General features: G+C 44.4%; 1 protein-coding gene across 1 annotated transcript in view; it reads left to right on the top strand.

The window, feature by feature from the left end:
• The window catches only part of si:ch73-61d6.3 (occludin), a 46570-nt gene that overhangs the window by 2716 nt on the left and 16774 nt on the right, over positions 1 to 27080 (top strand). The window contains exons 2-4 of the mRNA XM_014123589.3: positions 1530 to 2332; positions 2561 to 2731; positions 14809 to 14966. Coding sequence (XP_013979064.1) covers positions 1550 to 2332; positions 2561 to 2731; positions 14809 to 14966 — 1112 coding nt within the window. The 5' untranslated portion in view covers positions 1530 to 1549. The remainder of the gene's footprint in view (positions 1 to 1529; positions 2333 to 2560; positions 2732 to 14808; positions 14967 to 27080) is intronic.

Raw genomic sequence — 27080 nt, 5'->3', positions numbered from 1 at the left:
CAGGCAAGCAGGAAGACAGACAGACAGGCAAGCAGGAAGACAGACAGACAGGCAAGCAGGAAGACAGACAGACAGACAGGCAAGAAGACAGACAGACAGGCAAGAAGACAGACAGACAGACAGGAGGTCAGACAGGCAGGCAAGCAGGAAGACAGGAAGACAGGAAGACAGATAGGCAGGAAGACAGACAGACAGACAGGCAGGGAGGAAGACAGGAAGGCAGGCAGGCAGGCAGGAAGACAGGCAGGAAGTAAGACAGGCAGGAAGTCTATAATGTCTTGTTCTACTGTTATCTAATGAATTTAGCCACATGCTGTTCTTGCCCGGTGCTACAATGTGTCATGATAAATAGATGGAACAATGCAGTCTTTTGATGTCAAAGACTGACATGGCCTCCTCTGCATCAGCACTAAAATAAATACTTCACATCTGCACTTCACAAATGTAAAAATCTTTAAATCTTTTTTTCTTCTTTAAATAAATCAGCTTGTTGTGAATGCCAAACTTTTGCCTGTTGACTATTATAAAATAATGGCCATTGTTAAGTCTGTTTATACTGTGGGCTAGCAGTTACGTGTGGCCTAAATTCAAAACAAAACCAAATTTGGCCGAGGATGGGATATGAAGTGTTCAAAGGCAGCAGGACAATTTGAGGGGTTGAAGGAGACTCCCACTGCCCACGGGGCCCGGGTGAAAAGCAGCATTGTGCTGGGTTGGGCTGCTGTCTGAACTCTGGTTCCTGGTACCAACATCTCCATGCTGGTTCTGACTTTGCTGGTTCATAGAACTCAAAGCTAAGGTCATCTGTAAAGTGTTTATGTTGTAAATGATGGCCTGATGCACCCCCTCTAAATAAATAGTGGCATGGTGCACCTCCTCTAAATAAATGGTGGCGTGGTGCAACCCCTCTAAATAAATGGTGGCGTGGTGCAACCCCTCTAAATAAATGGTGGCGTGGTGCAACCCCTCTAAATAAATGGTGGCGTGGTGCAACCCCTCTAAATAAATGGTGGCGTGGTGCAACCCCTCTAAATAAATGGTGGCGTGGTGCAACCCCTCTAAATAAGTGGTGGCGTGGTGCAACCCCTCTAAATAAATGGTGGCGTGGTGCAACCCCTCTAAATAAATGGTGGCGTGGTGCACCCCCTCTAAATAAATGGTGGCGTGGTGCAACCCCTCTAAATAACTTAACATTGGTAATATTAATAAAGGAGAACATACATTGGACTGCTGTCTGTATATGTTCAATCAATCATCAAACACGTCTGTTTTATAAGTCATACATGTTGGGACCAGTCAAGTAAAGAACATCTAACAGGAATATAATAGCAATGCGCAAACATATGTATTTAATTATATTACTGTAAAGCTTGCCAAGTGTAATCATGTAGATTCATTCTATTCGTGTAAATCTTGAGATGAGCAAGGTCAAGTGTAATCCTGTACATTGCCACACCTCACACCTCATCAAAGCTATGTCTCAGTGTTGTTGTGCTTAGTGTCCACTAGCATATATTTTGTCTCTGTAGGTCCCTGCCATCTTTGAGAGATGTTTGAGAAGCAGCGTTACGACAGCCCTCCCGTCTACAGTCCTCCATACAGCCCGGAATCGAATGGTTACGGCCCCCCACAAAGCTACCACCCGCCCAGGAGTGAGTTTGACCCATACCCACCCCCACCGGGCTCCTACTACATGGAAGAGAAGCCCCAACACTTCTACAAGTGGATCTCTCCTCCTGGCATCGTCAAGGCCATGTTTGGCACAATCATAGTGCTCTGTGTGGGGATCTTTGCCTGTGTGGCCTCCACCCTGGTCTGGGACATGCAGTACGGGATGGGGGGGATGGGCTCCTACGGCGGAGGGATGGGCTACGGTGGCGGTTATGGGGGAATGGGCGGCGGCTATGGCTCCAGCTACGGCTCTGGCTATGGAGGAGGCTATGGAGGAGGCTATGGTAACTATGGTAACTCCTACCCGACACCTTACTCGGCCAAAAGCACCATGATAGCTATGGCGGCCATCAACTTCTTTGTGGCGCTGGGATTCTTCGTGGCCGGTTTCTCTAAATCGACCACGTTCAGGAGCAGAAAGTTCTTCCTGGTGGTTCTGGTGGTCAGTGTCATCATGGCTGTCATCCAGGGCATCATCACCATTGTGTACATCGTAGGGGTGAACCCTATGGCACAGAGCTCTCAGAACATGATGTACAACCCTATGCTGATGATGTGCCAGAACCTGTACGGAAGCAGCTATTCTAACATGGGTGGAGTGGGCGGTTTCGGCATGTATAACCAGTACCTCTATCACTACTGCTACGTGGACCCACAAGAGGTAGAGCAACAGTTATACTACCTGTGTAATGTATCATTTGATTCTGGTGGTGTTGGTGCTCTGAAGATGTAGAATTGGTCTATGATTACAGGCGGGTCCTTAACCCCTTTATTGAACCCTTATACTGTGTATTTGTTTTAGCCCTTTAAGCCTTAAATAACAATGTAGTATTTCAGATATTTTGTGTAATAATTGACCTCCATAATCTCGTTGATATGTTTCCTTCAGGGTGTAGCCATGGTGTGTGGCTTCCTGGTTACCGCTGCCTTGGTCGTGGCTGCTTTCTTCTCCCACAAAACCAGAGGCAAGATCTGGCGCTACGGCAAGCCCAACATCTACTGGGAACAGCCCCCTGAGACTGGAGGACTAGTTTCTGAAGGCAGAGATGTGAAGGACTGGGTAAGGAAAACTCATACTGGTTTGAATATCATGCTCATACTCTTGATTGATGGATTTTATTTGCCAGTAAAAAACAACAACATATACACAGTACATATATAGAAAAAATATAATAATAAAAAACAATAAATGTGACGGGGATATCACAATAAATATGACGGGGATATCACAAGAAGTGTGACGGGGATATCACAAGAAGTGTGACGGGGATATCACAAGAAGTGTGACGGGGATATCACAAGAAATGCGACGGGGATATCACAAATTCAGAGACTACACACAATACCCCATAATGACAAAGCAAAAACAGGTTTTTAGAAATGTTTGCAAATGTATTAAAAATGAAATATCACATTTACTTAAGTATTCAGACCCTTTACTCAGTACTTTGATGAAGCACCTTTGGCAGTGATTACAGCCTCGAGTCTCCTTAGGTATTACGCTACAAGCTATTTTCAGATTTCTCCAGAGATGTTCGATCGGGTTCAAGTCCGGGCTCTGGCTGGGCCACTCAAGGACATTCAGAGACTTGTCCCAAAGCCACTGCTGCATTGTCTTGGCTGTGTGATTAGGGTCGTTGTCCTGTTGGAAGGTGAACCTTCGCTCCAGTCTGTGGTCCTGAGCGCTCTGGAGCAGGTTTTCATCAAGGATCTCTCTGTACGTTGCTCTGTTAATTTTTCCCTCGATTCTGACTAGTTTCCCAGTCCCTGCCGCGAAAAACATCCCTACAGCATGATGCTGCAACTACCATGCTTCACCGTAGGGACAGTGCCAGGTTTCCTCCAGACGTGACGCTTGGCCCAAGAGTTCAATCTTGGTTTCATCAGTCCAGAGAATCTTGTTTCTCATGGTCAGAGTCCTTTCGGTGCCTTTTGGAAAACTCTTAGCGGGCTGTCGTGCCTTTTACAGAGTAGTGGCTTCCAGCTGGCCACTCTACGATAAAGGCCTGATTGGTGAAGTGCTGCAGAGATGGTTGTCCTTATGGAAGGTTCGCCCATCTCCACAGAGGATCGTTGGAGCTCTGTCAGAGTGACCATCGTGTTCTTGGTCACCTCCCTGAGCAAGGCCATTCTCCCCCGATTGCTCTAGGAAGAGTCTTGTTGGTTCCAAACGTCTTCCATTTAAGAATGATTGAGGCAACTGTGTTCTTAGGGACCTTCAATGCTGCAGAAATGTTTTGGTATCCTTCCCCAGATCTGTGCCTCGACACAATCCTGTCTCAGAGGTCTACGAACGATCTACGGTCTACGAACTGTGGGACCTTATATAGACATGTGTGTGCCTTTCCAAATCATGTCCAATCAAATTAATTTACCACAGGTAACATCTCAAGGATGATCAATCGAAACCGGATGCACCTGAGCTATATTTCGAGTCTCATAGCAAAGGGTCTGAATACTTATGTAAAAAAGGTTTTTCTGTTTAAAAAAAAATAATCTTTTAATACATTTGCAAAGCATTCTACAACCTGTTTTTGCTCTGTCATTATGGGGTATTGTTTGTAGATTGATGAGCATTTAAAACATTTTTAAAATCCAATTTAGATTAAGGCTGTAATGTAACAATGTCCTTGGGCTCCCGAGTGGCGACGCGGTCTAAGGCGCTGCATCTCACGAATCCAGGCTGCATCCGGCCGTGATTGGGAGTCCCATAGGGCGGTGCACAATTGGCCCATCGTTGTCCAGGGTAGGCCGTCATTGTAAATAAGAATTTGTTCTTAACTGACTAAAATAAAGAACAAAATGTGGAAAAGGGGAAGGGGTCTGAATACTTTGTGAATGTACTGTATTTCCATTGTGGTTTCTCTTTTAGAGTATTTTTTTATTTATTAATACACTGTAAGTATGTGTTTTTAGATGCTCCCAGTTTTAATGCAGGGATATTTAATTTACTATGGGTCTTTGTCAGGTTGAACATGACACGTTACTATGACTAATCTATCCTCTCTCCCTAATCAGTTATAACACATTAAGAAATGTTAAATCTTTGACAGTTAGAATTGCACAATACCTCAGTCAGTTACAAAGTTTTCTTTACCCGAGGTAAGTTCTACTTCAAAACGGACTTTGGAATGCGAGGTTGCAGTTCCCTGCTTTTACTTTATGAGTTGAAAGTCCACGAGGAGTATCATCTCATGCTTTTTATGACAGAAAATGTCAATAAAGAGTAAAAAAAAACATGACACACTTACAGTATAATTCTGTAGTGGGGGCTTGGTTTAGGTGTGTGTATGTTTTCACGTATCTGACTGTGCCCCTGTATGTCAAAGGGTATCAGTCAATACAGTGAGTATTGTATTAGCTGTGACACATTAACTGGTCATTGATCAATCTCAACCCAACATTGTACGAGAGGACACTTTCTTTCAATTCATGTCTCTCGCCTCAACCTTCTCTCAATTACCAGACAACCGAGAATTGTCTGATCGTAAAATGTTGGCCACGCTTAGGAAAATCAAACTAGTAACCTTTAACCCGTGCCCTACTCTAGTTTCACATTTTAAGAGCAGCCTTTTGACTCCTCAGGTTAGTTTTATAGCTGCTAGCTATGGCTACAGTGTTGCCACTCTACTGAGGGGTTGTTGCTATCAGGCGGGTAGCATGGCTGTGTGTGGAGCTCATAGGTCCTGTATGTTCAGCCTACCTGGTTTCACTCTGGCTGATCATTAACTAGTATAAACAGGTGGTTTCTAGAGCTCTTATCTAAGGCTGACTGCGTGGCTGGCTGGCTGGCTGGGGTTTTAAACGCCAACAGTATGTCAGGGTTGCATGTCAACAAAAGGCATTGTTTCCAGGGTTATTGGTGCCAGGGGGCAGGCATTGTTACCAGGGTTATTGTTGCCAGGGGGATGGCATTGTTACCAGGGTTATTGTTGCCAGGGGGAAGGCATTGTTACCATGGTTATTGGTGAACTAGTACTGATCTAGACTGGGGATGTGTTGTTCTTGTTGACAGATGTGTGGCATGTGAAAGTAGTCAATGTAAAGCAGTCACAAGTCAATTTAACTTAATCCTCAGTTAAATTAGCAAATTATTGAAATTCATAAAATAATCCTTAAAGGCATATGAATGGAATTGAAATGTATTTCCTGTAATTGTCTGAAGGCAAAAGGAATGGGTACCATCCCTCCTTGTTATGTAATATTATGTTGTTAGTCCAGCAGGTTTGTGGTCAATACCATTTCAATTCTAGTCAATTCAGAAAGTAAACCAAATTTCTCATTAAGAAGCATTGCAGAGTATTGGAATAAACATTTCAATATACTTCCTGAATTGACTCTAATCTACCCCAACCCTGTACTTCAGTAAAGTTTTTTTTACAAGGGGTGTTATCTAGTTGTTTGTGGTGAGAGTGGTTGTCACAGAGCATACCCACAGATGGCCCTCGTCAGGGGAGAGGAGAGGACAGGGCAGGGCAGGGCAGGAGAGGGCAGGGCAGGGCAGGGCAGGAGAGGGCAGGGCAGGGCAGGAGAGGGCAGGGCAGGAGAGGGCAGGGCAGGGCAGGAGAGGGCAGGGCAGGACGGGAGAGGAGAGGAGAGGGCAGGACGGGAGAGGAGAGGAGAGGGCAGGACGGGAGAGGAGAGGGCAGGACGGGAGAGGAGAGGAGAGGGCAGGACGGGAGAGGAGAGGGCAGGACGGGAGAGGAGAGGAGAGGGCAGGACGGGAGAGGAGAGGGCAGGACGGGAGAGGAGAGGAGAGGGCAGGACGGGAGAGGAGAGGGCAGGACGGGAGAGGAGAGGAGAGGGCAGGACGGGAGAGGAGAGGGCAGGAGAGGACAGGGCGGGAGAGGAGAGGACAGGGCGGGAGAGGAGAGGACAGGGCGGGAGAGGAGAGGACAGGGCGGGAGAGGAGAGGACAGGGCGGGAGAGGAGAGGAGAGGAGAGGGCAGGACGGGACGGGAGAGGAGAGGACGGGAGAGGACGTGTAGTATATACTAAAGTATCTTTCAGCCCATGCTGTGAGTCACCCCACACTGGTTCAATGACAGTTACTTTGACTCCCTCTGACCACTGTGCCCAGGGCCCTGTCTCTGTCTGATGACATCACCCACACTGGCCTCATTCAGCCTGACCAGGCTCCTTTGTCCTCCGACAGATGATGTCACATGTTCTGCAGATGTAAGGCTGAATGATGTGGTAGAATATTAGACCAACCTTGACTCTGATAGACAACATGATGACATGCATTGGTTGACAGTTTATTACACTGTTCAATGCATTACCACAGTTGTCCAAACTAAAGCCTTGCTGTTTGAGTCTGACATCTTGTTTCTTATGCCCAGTGCAGACTAGTGTTTTGAAGTGCTTGGCTGTTCCCTGCTCTGCAAATACATTGATTTGGATGAAGATGTGGCTATTGAAACAGGCATTCAGTAATATGGCTAATTGCGTTTGCTTCTCTTTAGTATTCTTAGCAAACCCTGCAATTAATATTTGATTTAGTGATACTCAGTATAACTCCTTCTGGTGCCGCCTACTTCTTTAAGGCAAGGAATAGTGCAGGCTTAACGTTGCGGATATGCAGAAATCGACTCAAATTCTAATAGTTCGCCTAATTTCAGTTTATGTGACAAAACAAACAAGTATAGTGTAAATAATCATTGTAGCATCTAAACAGCTGTTAGATAAAAAGAGGGGGTGTGGTTGGCTGCCGCTTATTTACCCTCTACCATGCTCAGCTGTGGGAACATGGCAGCTGACTCACCCTCCATCTCTGCCCCATGCCTGCTTTCCTTTCCCTCCCACCCCCTGTCTTTGCCTTCCTGTCCCTACCCCCCTCTCTCCTTACCCATAATCCTCCCTGTCCCTACCCCCTCTCTCCTTACCCATCCACCTCTCTCCTTACCCATCATCCTTCCTGCCCCTATCCCCCTCTCTCCTTACCCATCATCCTTCCTGCCCCTATCCCCCTATCTCCTTACCCATCATCCTTCTTGTCCCTACCCCGCTGTCCTTACCCATCAGCCTTCCTGCCCCTATCAATTCAATTTAAGGGCTTTATTGGCATGGGAAATATATGTTAACATTGCCAAAGAAAGTGAACTAGATAATAAACAAACAGTAAACATTACACTCACACAAGTTCCAAAATAATAAAGAAATTACAGATGTCATATTATGTGCAAATAGTTAAAGTACAGAAGTGAAAATAAATATGTGTTGTATTTACAATGGTGTTTGTTATTCACTGTTTGCCTTTTTCTTGTGGCAACAGGTCACAAATCTTGCTGCTGTGATGGCACACTGTGGTGTTTCACCCAATAGATAAGGGAGTTTATCAATTTTGGGTTTGTTTTCGAATTCTTTGTGGTTGTGTGTAATCTGAGGGAAATATGTGTCTCTATGGTCATACATTTGGCAGGATGTTAGAAAATGCAGCTCAGTTTCCATCTCATTTTGTGGGCAGTGTGCACATAGCCTGTCTTCTCTTGAGAGCCAGGTCTGCCTACGGCGGCCTTTCTCAATAGCAATGCTCACTGATTCTGTACATAGTCAAGGCTTTCCTTAAGTTTGGGTCAGTCACAGTGGTCAGGTATTCTGCCACTGTGTCCTCTCTGTTTATGGCCAAATAGCATTCTAGTTTGCTCAGTTTTTTTGTTAAATTATTTTCAATGTGTCAAGTAATTATCTTTTTGTTTTCTCATGATTTGTATGGGTCTAATTGTGTTGCTGTCCTGGGGCTCTGTGGGGTCTGTTTGTGTTTGTGAACAGAGCCCCAGGACCAGCTTGCTTAGGGGACTCATCTCTAGGTTCATCTCTCTGTTGGTGATGGCTTTGTTATGGAAGGTTTGGGTCTCGCTTCCTTTTAGGTGGTTGTAGAATTGAACGGGTCTTTTCTGGATGTTGATAATTAGCGGATACGGGCCTAACTCTGCTCTGCATGCATTATTTGGTGTTTTATGTTGTACACTGAGGATATTTTTGCAGAATTCTGCATGCAGTCTCAATTTGGTGTTTGTCTCATTTTATGAATTCTTGGTTGGTGACCTCACAACCATAAAGGGGAATGGGTTGTATAACTGATTCAAGTATTTTTAGCCAGATCCTAATTGGTATGTTGAATTTTATGTTCCTTTTATGTTCCTGCCTTGTCTCTCAGCTCGTTCACAGCTTCGTGGAAGTTACCTGTGATGCTGATGGTTAGGCCAAGGTATGTATAGTTTTTTGTGTGCTCTAGAGCAACGGTGTCTAGATGGAATTTGTATTTGTGGTCCTGGCAACTGGACTTTTTTTGGAAAACCATTATTTTTGTCTTACTGAGATTTACTGTCAGGGCCCATGTCTGACAGAATCTGTGCAGAAGATCTAGGTGCTGCTGTAGGCCCTCCTTGGTTGGGGACAAGGATCCCCCTCTGTCTATCCCCCTCTCCCTCCCACTCTCCATGCCCCTCAGCCTCCCTACTTTCCTTTCTTGCCACATACCCTCTGACCTACCTCTTTCTTCCTCCCACCCTTCCATCCCTACACTTACCCCCTCCCTCCCACCTTCCTTCCCTCCCTCCCTACCCCAGGTCCTAGGGGCTCAGACATTCCTTCCCTGCTTATTCAGGCTGCTCACGGCCCAGCACCACTCTACTTCATGCAGAGAGGGGCATTGTTGGAATTCCTAGATGACTTGCCTTGTGCTCTTCAAAAGGTGGCCTTCTTCCTGGTTCCTGCAGCTGCAGGGAAGTGCTGCCTGTACCCCACCCAATGATTGTTTCTTTCTAGCAGCAGGTCTGCTGTTGTTACAGAGAACCTGCACTGTGAAGTTAGTAATGCAGTGCACATGTCTTAGGAACAGTAGCCTACTACGTTAGATGATCTCACTCACTCACTCACTCGCTCACTATAAATTGCATTGTTAGTGACAGAGATGATGAAATAAAGTGACAGATTGCCTCGGCTTGCAGTGTGACCCCATCCTGACGCCTTTATTGTGGAGACCACACGACCTTTCCACTCACACAGGAAGGACTTGCTGATATAGATTAAGACTTGGTTGTTTATATCCCAGCGACCTCTCCCTTTGTATGGAGGAAAAGGAAAGAGGAGTTAGTCTGTTGCAGGTGTACATAAGACACAAGCCTTTTTTTGTTTTCTTTGACTATTTGTTTTTTATAGTTTTTCTACAGAACTCAGTTAAATTTAATCTCACACAGTGTCAATATGCATCTAATTTTCAGCTATTAGACCTACTGTAGATTACAAAACTTTCTCTGATATTGATCACCAATATTTACATTTCTCAACAGACATATTTGTGGAAATGGATGGATATAAATTCCTAGACACAATGAAATGATAGCACATACATTATCCCAGAATGGTGTCAGTTTGTCACAGGACCACAGAAAATGTAATAGAGTACCACAGTATGAGTCATAATACCCATAAAACCTAAACGTCAAACACTGAAATGGTTCAAATCGTTTTTCCACAATTAATTTTTGTCACGCCCTGACCATAAAGGGCCCTTGGTTCTCTATGGTGTTGTAGGTCACGGCATGACTAGGGGGTGTTCTATTCTTTTCATTTCTATGTTGGTGCTCTTGGTATGGTTCCCAATTAGAGGCAGCTGATATTCGTTGTCTCTAATTGGGGATCATACTTAAGGTGTCATTGTTCCCACCTGCTTTGTGGGATATTGTTTTGTGTATGTGCATGTAGCACCACTACTTTCACATTTTGTTGTTGGTTTATTGTATTGTGGAAGTTTCACTGTTTATTAAAAGATGTGGAACTCTAATCACGCACGTGACAGAATATCCCACCAAGCAAGGACCAACCAGCGTGTGACGGAGGTAAAGGAGTTTTGGACCTGGGAAGAAATCATGGGAGGACACGAGACCCTTCCTTGGCGGGAGACGCCAAGGAGCATAGGGGGACAGCGACGACGCCGGGGACCGCGGCGACAGAAGCACCAAGATTTTATTGGGGGGGGGGGCACGAGGGGTGGTCGGCCGAGCCAAGGAGAGAGCCAGAGCCCGCCTGGGAGTCGATGGAGCAGTGTGAGGAGGGATATCGGAGAATGACTTTGGCGAGGAGTATGCTGCAGCGCAGGCATGCTGAAGAGTGTGACACCAGTCCGGTGCCATCTGTGCCAGCTCCCCACACTCGCCCTGAAGAGCCAGAGACCGTCAGGGAGGCGATGGAGAAGTTGGGGGGGGGGGGGGGGGGAGAGAAACGTTATGTAGGTGTGTTCTGCACAGCATTCGACCCGAAGAGCCTGTCAGCAGTCTGAGTCCTGTGCCAGCTCCCCGCACCCTTCCTGAAGTGCGTGTCAACAGTCCGGTGCCACCTGTGCTGGCTCCACGCACTAGGCCTCCAGTGCGCCTCTCCAGCCCGGAGCGTCCTGTGCTGGCTCCACGCACTCGACCTGAGGAGCGTGTCATCAGTCCGGTGCAACCTGTGCCGATGCCCAGTCCAAGCACTGTGTCCAGTCCCTCTCCAAGGCCGGAGCCTTCCTCTGCGCCGGTGTCCAGTCCAGGCACGGCGTCCAGTCCCGCTCCATGGCAGGAGCCTTCCTCTGCGCCGGTGTCCAGGCACGGCGTCCAGTCCCGCTCCATGGCCGGAGCCTTCCTCTGCGCCGGTGCCCAGTCCAGGCACGGCGTCCAGTCCCTCTCCAAGGCCGGAGCCTTCCTCTGCGCCGGTGCCCAGTCCAGGCACGGCGGCCGACCCAGCTCCATGGCCGGAGCCTTCCTCTGCGCCGGTGCCCAGTCCAGGCACGGCGTCCAACCCAGCTCCATGGCCGGAGCCCTCCTCTGCGCCGGTGCCCAGTCCAGGCATGGCATTCTGTACCACTCCAAGGCCGGAGCCTTCCTCTGCGCCGATGTCCAGGCACGGCGTGCAGCCTGGCGCCATGGCCGGATCCGGGGTTTGGGTGACCCGCACCGGAGCCCCCCCCCCCCCTTTTGGTTTCAGGTTTTGCGGCTGGAGTCCGCACCTTTGGGGGGGGGGTACTGTCACGCCCTGACCACTGAGAGCCCTTGGTTCTCTATGGTGTTGTAGGTCACGGTGTGACTAGGGGGTGTTCTAGTCTTTTCATTTCTATGTTGGTGCTCTTGGTATGGTTCCCAATTAGAGGCAGCTGATGTTCGTTGTCTCTAATTGGGGATCATACTTAAGGTGTCATTGTTCCCACCTGCTTTGTGGGATATTGTTTTGTGTATGTAGCACCACTACTTTCATGTTTCCTTGTTGGTTTATTGTTTTGTAGAAGTTTCACTGTTTATTAAAAGATATGGAACTCTAATCACGCTGCGCCTTGGTCCGTCTCATCACGCACGTGACAATTTTTCCCATAGGTGATTTTAGAAACACTTAAAATAAGGGCTGTGTTTCGTGTAGGCTTACCCTGCCGTGACGTTTTGATAACAGGGTAAATCTCTCTAGGACAAGGTGACTTTTATCAATATATTTGCCTGTATTTACCCTAATTGACTGCTAATGTGGCTATCATAAGGAACTACAAATGCCATGATGTTCTGGACAAGACTGCCGAATCCAGGCAAAGGTAAGAATCTCTGGATTAACTATCTAATGTTGGCTAAATGTAGTAATTAATGAATAGGCAACATTTCTTTAAATGGACAATACTGTGAACGGTCTTGTTTAAATTGACACTACCTGTTAGCAAAGGTGTCAGCTAGAGATGACGTGCAGGTATTTTGTAGTTTTGCATGATGTCTACTTTTATGCTAATTAGCATTTTTCGAATCTGAGTAAATAGATCCGACTATATTGATAAAAGTCAACTTGAGAGATTGAGATGGTTATCAAAACATCACACCAGGGTAAACCTACACAAAACACAACCTATATTTTTAAGTGTTTCTAAAATTCCCTATGGGAAAAATGAATGTTGGAAAAACGATTGGAACCATTTCCCTGTTTGACCGCTAGGTTTTATGGGTATTATGATACCTCCACTGTGGGGCTCTATAGGGTTCCTTTGTGCATCTAGAGATGTGACATTTCTGGGTGCATTAAATGCATTCTGGCAGGAGTGTAGTAAGTCCTATGTATTATCTTAAATTGCAGTAGTTTATGTCTTAGGTTGTAGAAGCAGGTTTGAACATTTTCACATATCTGTTACCAATGGTTCTCCTCAATTTCTTCCTTTTAGTTCTGTTTCCCATTTTTTTTTTCTTACAGGTTCTGAACCATCAGGTAGAGTTTCAATCAACCGTTGATATAACCTGGCAATTGACTTCTTTGGCATAGCAGCTTCTCTCAGTATTGTTTTCAATGCTAGATGCCTTAGGTACATCCAGATTCTGTTGAAGTGATTTAATAAGATTTCTGAGTTGTAAGAACTTAAAGAAATTGGCCTTGGATAAGCCAAATCTTTAGTGTAATTGATTGAATGACAAATAGAGATCCATCCTAGTGCACATTATCAAAATTCACGATGCCACTTTAGAACCAGGACTTAAAGGTGTTGTCATTAAACACTGGAAGTAAGGTGGGGTTAATCCAAATAGGGGTGCCTGGCAATATTGGTTCTTTCCACCTCATGAATTTATGTACATTTTCCCAAACATGAATGGAATTGAGAATCAATGGATTGTCTGTTTTTTTTCTTTCTGCTGCAATGCCTTGGACCCGACGTGGTGAAATATATTTCCGATGATACGGTATTACATTTATGGTTTCGATAGTCGTCCATGCACAAGGATTGTCTGCTATCCATTATTTAAGTGAAAGCAGTTGTGGATCCCAGTAATACATCTTCATATGAGGTAGTCCAACAACTTCCAGCTTTATAGGGGAAGTGTAAAACAGTCAATTTAACTTCAGGTCTTTACATTCCACATAAAGTTGGAGAGCAACTGACAAGGCATGGAATAAATACATCAACCTTGGGAATATATATTTATTTGGATTATGTTGACCCTACCTAACATAGAAATAGGGAGAGATCTCCATCTCTAAACATCAGATTCTATCTTATCTATTAAAGGAAAGTAATTGATTTTAAATGCCTCCTCCAGGCTGCATGGTATCAGTACACCCAGGTATTTCATACGTGTCTTTGTCCATTGCCACTTAAATTTACTTTCTAATCTTGAGAAGTAATGATTATTTCAGTCTTCCTCCAATTCACTTTGAATCCTGATACAGCACTATATGCGTCCAACAGTAGTGAAATAAATGACAGAGAATGTTTTGGGTCAGATAAATAAAGTAAAATGTAATCTGCATACAAGGAAGTCACATTTTGATCTCCACCAATCTCTAAGCCCTGGATTGAGCCATGAGTTCTAATTATTGATGCTAGGGGTTCTGTGGGCTAATGAAAATAAATAGCTAGACAAAGGACATCCCTGTCTTGCAAGCCCTTTCCTTAGCTAGCGTGGATGTTCAAATGGAATCAAGGCCAACTGTCATATCATAAACTTTCCCTCTGTTTTACTTCAATGATAAGACTGGAGCTGGACAGAGAGAGCTTCCTGCTAACATCATTACACTAATGGTCATTTTTTTGGGACAGTAACTAAGGGAAATGGGTCTGTGGTGATTGTTGGTAACTTGGCATGGTGTCCTCTTGAATCCGGTGAACCAAGCAGGTAATTCACATTTCACTCAAGACCCGGGCTGGCCAATTATATGCCTGGCCGACTGCTCAGCCAGGCTGAGAACAGTCATTTTTAAAAATGCCATACCTGTATCCTTGGAGAAGATTACATGGAGGCAAGTCAACACAGTTCCCCCTTTAGCCTCAGTCAGACCTATTAAAGTGAATCACTGTGTAATGCCATACGTGCTCACATAATGCCCTGTAGTAAGAAGGGGCCCAGTCTCTTGCATCCTGGTACTATAGGTTGTGGAGGAGAGGAGGACTAAAGTTGCTCTAGCTTCAAATCTTTCTGAAACAAACTTTGAAACAAAGTCTTAGCCTGTCCTCTACATTACTTTCAAGGTCCAAGACTAGTGTTTTTATTCCAGGTCTTCACCAGAGAGGATGTTAAGTAATGTTATGGTCATGCTAGGAAGTTCGCATGAAAACAGTCTTGTGACACAATAGCCACCTCTTTGTGTTAGTGTGCTGCTGACAGAGGCCCCCTCTGTGTGTGTGTTTCCTGGCTGCTTTAGGTGAACAATGTAGAGGACGGACAAAGTACCCAGGGTGCACCTACCGTGGTGCTGTCAGAGAAGTCCGTCCCCCTCAATGCCTCAGCCAATAGCATCATCTCCTACCCGACCAAGGCTGACAGCAGGGTGTACACTGGAGACACCTACAATGATGACGTGTGAGTAAACAGACAAACAACATCACCTCAGTCCTGTTCCAATGCATCTTTCCTTTTTCTCTTCATCGGTTATATGCTCCCTTTCCTTGAACATACTCAAATCAATTGTATTTGTTACATCCCCTGAATGCTGTGAATGTGCAGGATTACACGGTATTTGAGATAGATACTGTATGTACATATAGGCAGGGTAAAGTGACTAGGCATCAGGATAGATGATGATAATAATAAGGTATTTGAGATAGATACTGTATGTACATATAGGCAGGGTAAAGTGACTAGGCATCTGGATAGATAATAACAGTAAAATAAAGAACAGAGTAGCAGATGTGTGTGTGTGTGTGTGTGTGTGTGTGTGTGTGTGTGTGTGTGTGTGCCTTGAAAGTATTCATGCCCCTTGACTTATTCCACATTTTGTTGTTACAGCCTGAATTCAAAATAGATTTTTACGCATCTACACAAAATACCCCATAATGACAAAGTGAAGAAAAAAAACATGTTTTTAGACATTTTAGCAAATTTATTGAAAATGAAATGCATAAATATCTCATTTACGTAAGTATTCCCACCTTTGGCAGAAATTATAGTTGTGAGTTTTTCTGGGTAAGTCTCTAAGAGCTTTCCACACCTGGATTGCACAACATTTGCCCATTATTCTTTTTTAAATTCTTTAAGTCAAATTGGTTGGTGATCATTGCCAGTCAACCATTTTCAGGACTTGCCATAGATTTTCTAGTAGATTTAAGTCAATACTGTAACTCGGCCACTCAGGAACATTCACTGTCTTCTTGGTAAGCAACTCCTGTATAGATTTGTCCTTGTGTTTTAGGTTATTGTCCTGCTGAAAGGTAAATTCATCTCCCAGTGTCTGGTGGAAAGCAGACTGAATCAGGTTTTCCTCTAGGATTTTGTCTGTGCTTAGCTCCATTCCGTTTCTTTTTAATCCTGAAAAACTCCCCGGTCCTTATTGATTAAAAGCATACCCAGCACCAGTATGTTTGAAAATATGGAGAATGGATTTGCCCCAAACATAACACTTTGTATTCAAGACATAAAGTACATTTCTTTGCCACATTTTTAGCAGTATTACTTTAGTGCCTTGTTGCAAACAGGATGCATGTTTTGGAATATATTTTTATTCTGTACAGGCTTCCTTCTTTTCATTCTGTCAATTAGGTTAGTGTTGTGGGGTAACTACAATGTTGTTGATCCAGCCTCAGTTTTCTACTATCACAGCCATTAAACCCTGTAAATGTTTTAAAGTCACCATAGGCCTCATTGTGAAATTCCTGAGCGGTTTCCTTCCTCTCCACCAACTGAGTTAGGAAGGACACCTGTATCTGTGTAGTAGTGACTGGGTGTATTGATACACCATCCAAAGTGTAATTAATAACTTCACCATGCTCAAAAGGATATTCAATGTCTGCTTTTTAAAAATGTTGTACCCATCTACTAATAGGTGCCGTTTGTGAGACATTGGAAAACCTCCCTGGTCTTTGTGGTTGAATCTGTGTTTTTAAATCCACTGCTTGACTGAGGGACCTTACAATTATCTGTATGTGTGGGGTTCAGAGAGGAGGTAGTCATTAAAAAATCATGTTAAACACTGTTATTGCACACAGAGTGAGTCCATGCAACTTATTATGTGACTTGTTAAGCACATTTTTAGTCCTGAACTTATTTAGGCTTGCCATAACAAAGGGGTTGAATACTTATTGACTCAAGACATTTCAGCTTTTCATAATTAATTTGTAAAAATGTATAATTTTTTCCACTTTGACATTATGGCTATTGTGTGTAGGCCAGTGACAAAAACAAATCTACATTCAGGCTGTAAAGTCAAGGGGTGTGAATACTCTCTGAAGGCACTGAGTGTCAAAAACATTAGGAACACCTGCTCTTTCAATGATTTAAACTGACCAGGTGAATCCAGGTGAAAGCTATGATCCTTTTTGATGTCACCAATCCACTTCAATCAGTGTAGATGAAGGGCAGGAGAACTGTTAAAGAGGGATTTGTAAGCCTCTAGGCATTTGAGACATTTTTATTTATTTATTTTGTTTCACCTTTATTTAACCAGGTAGGCAAGTTGAGAACAAGTTCTCATTTACAATTGCGACCTGGCCAAGATAAAGCAAAGCAGTTCGACAACATACAACAACAGAGTTACACATGGAGTAAAACAAATATACAGTCAATAATACAGTAGAAAAATAAGTCTGTACAATGTGAGCAAATGAGGTGAGATAAGGGACGTAAAGGCAAAGTCCATGGTGGCAAAGTAAATACAATATAGCAAGTAAAACACTGGAATGGTAGATTTGTAGTAGAAGAAAGTGCAAAGTAGAAATAGAGATAATGGGGTGCAAAGGAGCTAAATAAATAAATACAGTAGGGGAAGATGTAGTTGTTTGGGCTAAATTATAGATGGGCTATGTGCAGTGATCTGTGAGCTGCTCTGACAGCTGGTGCTTAAAGCTAGTGAGAGAGAGAAGTGTTTCCCAGTTTCAGAGATTTTTGTAGTTCGTTCCAGTCATTGGCAGCAGAGAACTGGAAGGAAAGGCGACCAAAGGAGGAATTGGCTTTGGGGGTGACCAGTGAGATATACCTGCTGGAACACGTGCTACAGGTGGGTGCTGCTATGGTGACCAGCGAGCTGAGATAAGGGGGGACTTTACCTAGCAGGGTCTTGTAGATGACCTGGAGCCAGTGGGTTTGGCGACGAGTATGAAGCGAGGGCCAGCCAACGAGAGCGTACAGGTCGCAGTGGTGGGTAGTATATGGGGCTTTGGTGACAAAGCGGATGGCACTGTGATAGACTGCATCCAGTTTGTTGAGTAGGGTATTGGAGGCTATTTTGTAAATGACATCGCCGAAGTCGAGGTTCGGTAGGATGGTCAGTTTTACGAGGGTATGTTTGGCAGCATGAGTGAAGGATGCTTTGTTGCGAAATAGGAAGCCAATTCTTGATTTAACTTTGGATTGGAGATGTTTGATGTGAGTCTAGAAGGAGAGTTTACAGTCTAACCAGACACCTAGGTATTTGTAGTTGTCCACATATTCTAAGTCAGAACCGTCCAGAGTAGTAATGCTGGATGGGCGGGCAGGTGCAGGCAGCGATCGGTTGAAGAGCATGCATTTAGTTTTACTTGTATTTAGGAGCAATTGGAGGCCACGGAAGGAGAGTTGTATGGCATTGAAGCTCGTCTGGAGGGTTGTTAACAGTGTCTAAAGAAGGGCCATAAGTATACAGAATGGTGTCATCTGCGTAGAGGTGGATCAGAGACTCACCAGCAGCAAGAGCGACATCATTGATGTATACAGAGACGAGAGTCGGCCCAAGAATTGAACCCTGTGGCACCCCCATAGAGACTGCCAGAGGTCCAGACAACAGGCCCTCCGATTTGACACACTGAACTCTCAGAGAAGTAGTTGGTGAATCAGGCGATGCAATCATTAGAGAAACCAAGGCTATTGAGTCTGCTGATGAGGATGTGGTGATTGACAGAGTCGATGAATACAGCTGCACAGTACTGTCTCTTATCGATGGTGGTTATGATATCGTTTAGAACCTTGAGCGTGGCTGAGGTGCACCCATGACAAACTCTGAAACCAGATTGCATAGCGGAGAAGGTGCGGTGGGATTCGAAATGGTCGGTAATCTGTTTGTTGACTTGGCTTTCGAAGACCTTAGAAAGGCAGGGTAGGATGGATATAGGTCTATAGCAATTTGGGTCAAGAGTGTGGGGCTCTATTTTAATAAACCTAACGTCATGGTCAATCTAAGCACTGGGCGGCAGCGCTATAGTTTCGGGGGTATGTCCGAAATATTTGTTATATTTTCACAAACACAATTCTCGGCGCAGTTGCTGGCGTTGGCGCGAAAGGGCTGGATTTTGATGAATAAACAAGTTGTGGGTGTGTCAAGGCGTGGCCCTTCACTGGCCAATCAGAACGTGCTCCATAGCTAAATATGTGGTTGCTTTAAGTTGTGTATTTACGGTTTTCTATGTACTGCCTTGGAATCAACTCCAATTCCAATGTTAGTCAATTATATACTGCTCAAAAAAATAAAGGGAACACTTAAACAACACATTCTAGATCTGAATGAAAGAAATCATCTTATTAAATACTTTTTTCTTTACATAGTTGAATGTGCTGACAACAAAATCACACAAAAATAATCAATGGAAATCCAATTTATCAACCCATGGAGGTCTGGATTTGGAGTCACACTCAAAATTAAAGTGGAAAACCACACTACAGGCTGATCCAACTTTGATGTAATGTCCTTAAAACAAGTCAAAATGAGGCTCAGTAGTGTGTGTAGCCTCCACGTGCCTGTATGACCTCCCTACAACGCCTGGGCATGCTCCTGATGAGGTGGTGGATGGTCTCCTGAGGGATCTCCTCCCAGACCTGGACTAAAGCATCCGCCAACTCCTGGACAGTCTGTGGTGCAACGTGGCGTTGGTGGATGGAGCGAGACATGGTGTCCCAGATGTGCTCAATTGGATTCAGGTCTGGGGAACGGGCGGGCCAGTCCATAGCATCAATGCCTTCCTCTTGCAGGAACTGCTGACACACTCCAGCCACATGAGGTCTAGCATTGTCTTGCATTAGGAGGAACCCAGGGCCAACCACACCAGCATATGGTCTCACAAGGGGTCTGAGGATCTCATCTCGGTACCTAATGGCAGTCAGGCTACCTCTGGCGAGCACATGGAGGGCTGTGTGGCCCCCCAAAGAAATGCCACCCCACACCATGACTGACCCACTGCCGAACCGGTCATGCTGGAGGATGTTGCAGGCAGCAGAACATTCTCCACGGCGTCTCCAGACTCTGTCACGTCTGTCACGTGCTCAGTGTGAACCTGCTTTCATCTGTGAAGAGCACAGGGCGCCAGTGGCGAATTTGCCAATCTTGGTGTTCTCTGGCAAATGCCAAACGTCCTGCACGGTGTTGGGCTGTAAGCACAACCCCCACCTGTGGACGTCGGGCCCTCATACCACCCTCATGGAGTCTGTTTCTGACCGTTTGAGCAGACACATGCACATTTGTGGCCTGCTGGAGGTCATTTTGCAGGGCTCTGGCAGTGCTTCTCCTGCTCCTCCTTGCACAAAGGCGGAGGTAGCGGTCCTGCTGCTGGGTTGTTGCCCTCCTACGGCCTCCTCCACGTCTCCTGATGTACTGGCCTGTCTCCTGGTAGCGCCTCCATGCTCTGGACGCGACGCTGACAGACACAGCAAACCTTCTTGCCACAGCTCGCATTGATGTGCCATCCTGGATGAGCTGCACTACCTGAGCCACTTGTGTGGGTTGTAGACTCCGTCTCATGCTACCACTAGAGTGAAAGCACCGCCAGCATTCAAAAGTGACCAACACATCAGCCAGGAAGCATAGGAACTGAGAAGTGGTCTGTGGTCCCCACCTGCAGAACCACTCCTTTATTGGGGGTGTCTTGCTAATTGCCTATAATTTCCACCTGTTGTCTATTCCATTTGCACAACAGCATGTGAAATTTATTGTCAAACAGTGTTGCTTCCTAAGTGGACAGTTTGATTTCACAGAAGTGTGATTGACTTGGAGTTACATTGTGTTGTTTAAGTGTTCCCTTTATTTTTTTGAGCAGTGTAGTTTGTTAAACAGTTTACAGAAAGAAATTAACAAAATGTTGACCTGTCCTGCTGTAAATACAGTATGTAGTGTACATACCATTCACACTGATATAGGGGCTAGGCCTGCTGTAAATACAGTATGTAGTGTACATACCATTCACACTGATATAGGAGCTAGGCCTACTGTAAATACAGTATGTAGTGTACGTAGCATTCACACTATTGGAGCTAGGCCTGCTGTAAATACATTATGTAGTGTACATACCATTCACACTATAGGGTCTAAGCCTACTGTAAATACAGTATGTAGTGTACATCCCATTCACACTGATAGGGTCTAAGCCTGCCGTAAATACAGTATGTAGTGTACATAGCTTTCACACTGATATAGGGTCTAAGCCTACTGTAAATACAGTATGTAGTGTACATAGCATTCACTGATATAGGAGCTAGGCCTACTGTAAATACAGTATGTAGTGTACATAGCATTCACACTATTGGAGCTAGGCCTGCTGTAAATACAGTATGTAGTGTACATAGCATTCACACTGATATAGGGGCCACAGATGTCCTCACCATAAAACCAGGACAGTGAATCATTCAAATAAGTTTGGTTTTAATTTAAAAAAAAATTACAACAGTAGATACATGTAAAATGTAATGATATCATAAAATTGCCAGGATAAAAAAGAAACACGATGCATTGCTGTTGAACCAGCCTTCGTTATAGTAGAACCAGGATAAGTAAGGGCAGCCTACGGAGGGCTTGGGTTTAAAAAACATGAAACGGAAAACAAACAATTGTTACCAGAAAATAACTTCTAAATACGAGGTTCACCGGTATTCACTGAGGTTCTCATCTCTTGTTTCATGATGGGCATGGACACATGTAGACTACATCATGGAGGGGGTTTTACGCACGTCCAAAACGGGAGCTGCATGGCTAAAATAATGTAGGCCTGCCTACAATCAGCGGTGTAAAATACTTAAGTAAAAATACTTTAACTTAAGTAGTGTTTTTGGGTATCTGTACTTTACTTTACTATTTATATTTTTGACAACTTTTACTTCACTACATTCCTAAAGAAAATAATGTACTTTTTACTCCATTTTCCCTGACACCCAAAACTAGGCAAGTTGTTACATTTTGAATGCTCATACACTTATCAAGAGAACATCTCTGGTCATCCCTACTGCCTCTGATCTGGCAGATCTAAATGTTGAAATGTGCCCCTGGCTATCCGTAAATAAAACAAAAGAAAAAGGTGCCGTCTGGTTTGCTTAATATAAGGAATTTTTTATTATTTTTACTTTTAATACTTAAGTATATTTTAGCAATTACATTTACTTTTGATACTTAAGTATATTTAAAACCAAAAACGTTTAGACTTATACTCAAGTAGTATTTTACTGGGTGACTTTACTTTTACTACAGTATGACTTTTGGGTACTTTTACCACCACTGCCTACAATACATAGATAAAGGTCATGTCAGCTCGCTGTTTTACTCCTCTCAAACTTGATGTTTTAATAAAGCTTTGGTGATTTTGATATGTATTTCCAAGCAGTCTCATGAGCCAAACACTTGATCAACGGTTTTGACTAACCTACTTGATTACATTGGGCAGGACAAAATGAAAACAGAGGGGAAGCTATGCTGGGTTTTTAGTCAAATAAATCAAAATGGGGGGGGGGAAACATGACTGTTTAATATCTCGAAATACAAAGTATACAGGCACCCAAAGCACATCTTGTTCCATGCACACGGCTGAATAGGCTGCGTTTCCGCCGTCGAAATTCATGCCATAACCAACTGCGTGACCACTAAAACCAGCTTTTGGTTGGTCTTAAATATCCCTACCAGCGCTGCCTGAAATTAGCACTTTGGATCATGTTTTTAAGGACGAATATTTCCACCCCTCCCATCTGAGGGGAAGCGTGCTGATGTTAGACAGGTATATTACCGAACCTGGTGTTAGGGCTAGAAAATGCCGGGGCTGGAAAATGCCAGGAAAATGCACGTTTTTACATGACGAAATTGCAAGCTAACGTGCATTCCGTATTTTGAAAGTTACACATCTAGAAAACTTGATTGCTGAAAAGTGAAACATTTTGGCACTATGTCAACAATGGACTAATGAAACAAATACCAAAAGATAGTTTTTGGGTGGAATTTTCCTTTAATGCCAGCCCAAAATAGATGGATTGTGTATGTGTTCCATTCAGAGGGTGAATGGGCAAGACAAAAGATTTAAGTTCCTTTGAATGGGGTATGGTAGTAGGTGCCAGGCACACCGGTTTGAGTAAGTCAAGAACTGCAACGCTGCTGGATTTTTCACGCTCAACAGTTTCCTGTGTATATCAAGATTATTATTTATTTAACCTCTTACAGCTAGACGTTCCGCTAGCGGAACACCTGCTCCAATATCCAATGATAGGCATGGCGCGAATTGCAAATTCCTCAAATCCCAAAACTTAAATTTTTCAAACATATGACTATTTTACACCATTTTAAAGACAAGACTCTCCTTTATCTAACCATACTGTCCGATTTCAAAAAGGCTTTACAGTGAAAGCAAAACATTAGATTATGTCAGCAGAGTACCCAGCCAGAAATAATCAGACACCCATTTTTCAAGCTAGCATATAATGTCACAAAAAACAAAACCACAGCTAAATGCAGCACTAACCTTTGATGATCTTCATCAGATGACAACCCTAGGACATTATGTTATTCAATACATGCATGTTTTGTTCAATCAAGTTCATATTTATATCAAAAAACAGCTTTTTACATTAGCATGTGACGTTCAGAACTAGCATTCCCACCGAACACTTCCGGTGAATTTACTAAATTACTCACGATAAACGTTCACAAAAAACATAACAATTATTTTAAGAATTATAGATACAGAACTCCTTTATGCAATCGAGGTGTCCGATTTTAAATAGCTTTTCGGTGAAAGCACATTTTGCAATATTCTGAGTAGATAGCTCGCCATCACAGGCTAGCTATTTTGACACCCACCAAGTTTGACCCTCACCAAACTCAGATTTACTATAAGAAAAATTGGATTACCTTTGTTGTTCTTCGTCAGAATGCACTCCCAGGACTTCTACTTCAATAACAAATGTTGGTTTGGTTCAAAATAATCCATAGTTGTATCCAAATAGCGGCGTTTTGTTCGTGCGTTCAAGACACTATCCAAGGGTGACGAAGGGTTACGCGCCCGACGCGTTTCATGACAAAAAAATTCTAAATATTCCATTACCGTACTTCAAAGCATGTCAACCGCTGATAAAAAAACAATTTTTATGCTATTTTTCTCGTAAAAAGCGATAATATTCCGACCGGGAGTCGTTTTCGTTCAAAGACAAAATAATAAAAACATGGGGTCGGCTCGTGCACGCGCCTCAGTCTCATTGTACTCTGATCGACCACTTACCAAAGGCGCTAATGTTTTTCAGCCAGGGCCTGCAAAGACATCATTCAGCTTTTTCCCGCCTTCTGAGAGCCTATGGGAGCCGTAGGAAGTGTCACGTTACAGCAGAGATCCTCAGTTTTCAATAAAGAGAGTCAAGAAGCCCAAGGAATGGTCAGAGAGGGCACTTCCTGTACAGAATATTTTCAGGTTTTGGCCTGCCAAATGAGTTCTGTTATACTCAGACACCATTCAAACAGTTTTAGAAACTTTGGAGTGTTTTCTATCCAAAGCTAATAATTATATGCATATTCTAGTTTCTGGGCAGAAGTAATAATCAGATTAAATCGGGTACGTTTTTTATCCGGCCGTGAAAATACTGCCCCCTATCCATAACAGGTTAACCTTAATTTAACTAGGCAAGTCAGTTAATAACACATTCTTATTTTACAATGATGGCCTACCCCGGTTAAACCCTCCCCTAACCCGGACGACGCTGGGCCAATTGTGCGCCGCCCTATGGGACTCCCGATCACGGCCGGTTGTGATACAGCCCAGGATTGAACCAGGGTCTGTAGTGACGCCTCTAGCACTGAGATGCAGTGCCTTACACGCTAGACCCACTCCAATTTGCCGCCCTGTGCAACTGGGTCCTGGACTTTCTGACAGGCCGCCCCCAGGTGGTGAGGGTAGGAAACATCTCCACCCCGCTGATCCTCAACACTGTGGCCCCACAAGGGTGCGTTCTCAGCCCTCTCCTGTGCTCCCTGTTCACCCATGACTGCGTGGCCATGCACGCCCCCAACTCAATCATCAAGTTTGCAGACAACACAACATTAGTAGGCCTGATTACCAACAACGACGAGACGGCCTACAGGGAGGAGGTGAGGGCCCTCGGAGTGTGGTGTCAGGAAAATAACCTCACACTCAACGTCAACAAAACAAAGGAGATGATTGTGGACTTCAGGAATCAGCAGAGGGAGCACCCCCCTATCCACATCGATGGGCCCGCAGTGGAGAAGGTGGAGAGTTAAGTTCCTCTGTGTATACATCACGGACAAACTGAAATGGTCCACCCACACAGACAGCGTGGTGAAGAAGGTGCAACAGAGCCTCTTCAACCTCAGGAGGCTGAAGAAATTTGGCTTGTTACCGAAAACACTCAAACTTTTACAGATGCACAATCGAGAGCATCCTGTCGGGCTGTATCACCGCCTGGTACGGCAACTGCTCCGCCCACAACCGTAAGGCTCTCCAGAGGGTAGTGAGGTCTGCACAACGCATCACCAGGGGCAAACTACCTGCCCTCCAGGACACCTACAGCACCCGATGTCACAGGAAGGCCAAAAAGATCATCAAGGACAACAACCACCCGAGCCACTGCCTGTTCATCCCGCTATCATCCAGAAGGTGAGGTCAGTACAGGTGCATCAAAGCTGGGACCAAGAGACTGAAAAACAGCTTCTATCTCAAGGCCATCAGACTGTTAAACAGCCATCACTAACATTGAGTGGCTGCTGCCAACATACTGACTCAAATCTCTAGCCACTTTAATAATTAAAAATGGGATGTAATAAATGTATCACTAGTCACTTTAAACAATGCCACTTTATATGTTTACATATCCTACATTACTCATCTCATATGCATATACTGTACTCTATACCATCTACTGGCTGCATGGCCATCGCTCATCCAGATATTTATATGTACATATTCTTATTCATGCCTTTACACTTGTGTGTGTGTGTGTGTGTGTATAAGATAGTTGTTGTGAAATTGTTAGATTACTTGTTAGATATTACTGCACGGTCGGAACTAGAAGCACAAGCATTTCGCTACACTCGCATTAACATCTGCTAACCATGTGTATGTGACCAATAAAATTTGATTTGACCAAACCGCACGTGCACGTTGATTTTGTTCACCCACACCAGAAGCGATCAGGACACGCAGGTTGAAATATCAAAACAAACTCTGAACCAATTATATTTATTTGGGGACAGGTCAAAAAGCATTAAACATTTATGGCAATTTAGCTGGCTAGCTTGATGTTGCTAGCTAATTTGTCCTGGTTTAGAAACATTGGGTTGTTATTTTACCTGAAATGCACAAGGTCCTCTACTCAACAATTAATCCACAAATCAACAGGTGAACCCAAATTTGTTTCATCTCTCCTCCTTCCTACAGGCTCTTTTTCTTCTTTGAACTTTATATGGCAGTTGGCAACCAACTTCACAGCATTACTACAGCCGACCGGAGTGTGGATCTAAGTTCATCTTTCAATCACCTACATGGGTATATGAAAAAAACAATGAAGAGATGGCACGTGGGTATATGCTCCTAAAAGCCAATGAGATGGGAGAGGCCGCACTTGCACTGCGTTGAGCGTCACAAATAGAATCAATTTTAGTGCCTGGCCACGCTGACGCTCGCTGACGCACGGGAGCAGTGTTGGTGTAATGACTGAATAACATGTATATTTATTTAGCAGCGCTCACGCACGCGGTGTGGTCAACATGTTAGACTGCTGCGCCACTCGGGAGCCCTCTAGAATGGCCCACCACCCAAAGGACATCCAGCCAACTTGACAGAACTGTGGGAAGCATTGAAGTCAATATGGGCCAGCATCCCTGTAGAACGCTTTCGACACTTTGTCGAGTTCATGCCGTGATAAATTGAGGCTGTTCTGAGGGAAAAAGGTGGTGCAACTCAATAGTAGGAAGGTGTTCCTAATGTTTTGTACACTCAGTGTCTTGCGAGTGTGCATAGAGTCAGTGCAAGATGGGGTCAATGCAGATAGTCCGGCTAACCATTTAATTAACTATCTAGCAGTCTTATGGCTATCTAGCAGTCTTATGGCTTGGGGGTAGAAGCTCGCTGAGCCTGCGTATCCGAGAGCCCGGTGCCGTTTGCCGGACGGTAACAGAGTAAACAGTCTATGGCGTGGGTGGCTGGAGTCTTGATGTAGAAGACCTGGAACATATCCCAGTCTTTAGTAGCAAAACAGTCTTGTAGCCTCATGTCTGCTTCATTGGACCACTTCCATATTTAGCGTATCACTGGTACTTCC

Source organism: Salmo salar, chromosome 10, assembly GCF_965601325.2.
Source record: "Salmo salar chromosome 10, fSalSal1, whole genome shotgun sequence".
Taxonomy (NCBI): Eukaryota; Metazoa; Chordata; class Actinopteri; order Salmoniformes; family Salmonidae; genus Salmo; species Salmo salar.
Note: the sequence above shows the minus strand (reverse complement) of the source record. Positions and strands in the feature narration are given on the sequence as shown.